The 2,441-nt window shown below is 57.1% G+C and overlaps 1 protein-coding gene across 1 annotated transcript; it reads left to right on the forward strand.

Annotated features, from left to right (window-relative positions):
* Positions 1 to 6: 6 nt before the first annotated feature.
* On the forward strand, positions 7 to 1,453 carry LOC128276934 (pro-resilin-like; the record flags this gene model as incomplete). Its single annotated transcript, XM_053015394.1, has 2 exons — positions 7 to 731; positions 771 to 1,453. Coding segments are annotated over 2 exons (837 nt in total), but the record flags the coding sequence as incomplete, so codon positions are not given.
* Between the last annotated feature and the right edge of the window lie 988 nt (positions 1,454 to 2,441).

Here is a 2,441-nt window from a genome sequence, read left to right on the forward strand (position 1 = left end):
GCCCAGCGTCCGCCGTCGTCGCAGTACGGAGCCCCGTCGCAGGGTCCACCTTCCTCTCAGTACGGAGCCCCGTCGCAGGGTCCTCCCTCATCCCAGTACGGAGCCCCATCGCAGGGTCCTCCCTCATCCCAGTACGGTGCTCCGTCGCAGGGTCCGCCTTCATCCCAGTACGGAGCCCCATCGCAGGGTCCTCCCTCCTCGCAGTACGGTGCTCCGGCTCCTTCCCGCCCATCGTCCCAGTACGGTGCCCCGGCGCAGACTCCCTCGAGCCAGTATGGAGCCCCGTCCCAGACGCCATCGTCTCAGTACGGTGCCCCAGCACCTCGACCACCATCGTCCCAGTACGGAGCCCCTTCCCAGCCTCCATCTAGCCAATATGGAGCTCCTTCCGCTCAAGCCCCATCGAGCCAGTATGGTGCTCCTGCCCAGACCCCGTCCAGTCAGTATGGCGCTCCATCCCAGCCTCCATCTAGCCAGTACGGCGCTCCGGCTAGGCCTCCTTCTAGCCAGTATGGAGCTCCTTCCCAGACTCCCTCGAGCCAGTACGGAGCTCCCAGCTTCGGTGGTGGCTCCTCGTTCGGCGGCGGCGGCGGTGGCAACGGTTTCAGCGGCGGCAGCTACCAGGCCGGCTCGAGCGGTAACGGATTCTCGCAGGCCTCGTTCTCGGCCAGCACCTTCTCCTCGAACGGCCGATCGTCGCACTCGGGCGGTGGCTACAGTTCCGGCGGTCCGTCACATTCCGGAGGCGGCGGCGGCGGCGGTGGGTACAGTTCCGGTGGTCCGTCACATTCCGGCGGCGGTGGCTACAGTTCCGGTGGCCCACAGCAGGTCCCGGCCACACTGCCCCAGGCGTACTCCCCGAACGGAGGCTACAACTACTGAGCTTCGGGGCCCGGCTCGTGGAGGTGCCACATTCACCATGACCAATTACGACTCTCGCCCGCAGCCACCACGCCAACCGGATCTTCATGTGGAACATGCAGCAAATACGTGCCTTATTTAAGCTAAATGTTAGTGTACCCGTTTGTGTTCCCCTCGTCAACGCGTCTCACGGAAGGACTCCGCGCGTAGGTGCGTCCTGCGCGATCGACGAACGCCCCAACGAACGCCGTAGGAGCGGTACTTAAATTATTACATGTGTTCAACGTTACACCGCCACCGCCGTTACTTGTTTTCTAATTTTACGCAAAGTCCAGACGTAAAACGTGTACCCGACGCCCGAGGCCGACCAGGCTGGCAGACAACCGGAGAGGAGCAGATTTCAAGGTTCGGCCCCCAAGACAGCGCGGCTAGAGTACGGGGGGCGATGGTTTGTCCAAAATTTTTGTCAAGCAAAATTGTGGAGCAAGCTTTAACCCCCGGGGGGCGGCCTCGGGGGCTGACGGCGATGAAGGATAAGGCACTAGGCCGCGTGGGCTGTGGCGGAACCTACCAGATCGAAATAAAGTGTAATCGTCGTTTGATTTTTTTCCTCACAATTGAAGATCTCCATTATTTTTCAACACCACCCTCCCCGTTGATCAAGGCCGGAACGTGGAACTTGGAAGTGGAAGTCGTCGGTGCCCTCAGTTCGACTCGCTCCACTCTCGTACCAACGCGTAGGTAACGCGCAATGGCCCCACGTGGTAACGCCACAAGGTTGCAGGCGTCTCCGTTGCATAATGAAACAACCGGCCCAGCCCCGGTGTGGATAATGTGACCCTCGGTACGCTCCATCGGGAATTACGGGGAGCGCAGCCTGTTACGGAAGTACAGCACTTTATGGTTTGTGCGAGCACGATGCTCAAGAGATGCTGGCAAAGGTAAACATTAAAGCCCCCGCCGTACCACCCGGTTCGTGGGGTCGTAAGCGTCATGTACGGCTCTCCGGAAGCTCTGATGTAAAGGGAAGGCCTGGCGTGAGCCCTCAACAACGCCTCAACCGAAAGGTCGAAGAAAGTGAACTTTCGGTTTCCCTCGGAAGAGCCACTTTAAGGTGCTGTCGATGCTGGGGGGTGGCTAGGGTTTGCGCTAGGCATGGAATCGACGACGGGGTACTGAAATGTCAAGATGGGACCTGGGACCTTCCTGGAACAGTTTATCGACCACTTGGTGCATAATTGGCCACTGGGAAGACTGTGGCTGAAGTATTTGTGAAGGAATTACTACCGGCGACTTATAACAAGTTAATGCAGGGTTATCCATTTTGCAGTTTCGAAATCACAGGGCTGGCACTTTACAGTTTTCGAATGCATCTGTCATCCTGAGTGTCAAACTTTTAGTTGAATGTCAGCCATTGTAGAAAATGAATAGTTTAGTAACAAAACAACATGTTAAAATTATTAAAACTTATTACAAAAGTGGGGATTCGCAAAGATAATTTTTCCTTCAAAACTTGCTTCAATGGAAGGGAGGATCAGTACCGTCAATTCCGAACCATACCGAACCTTTTTTGGGCCTAC

Source organism: Anopheles cruzii, unplaced genomic scaffold (assembly GCF_943734635.1).
Source record: "Anopheles cruzii unplaced genomic scaffold, idAnoCruzAS_RS32_06 scaffold03116_ctg1, whole genome shotgun sequence".
NCBI lineage: Eukaryota > Metazoa > Arthropoda > Insecta > Diptera > Culicidae > Anopheles > Anopheles cruzii.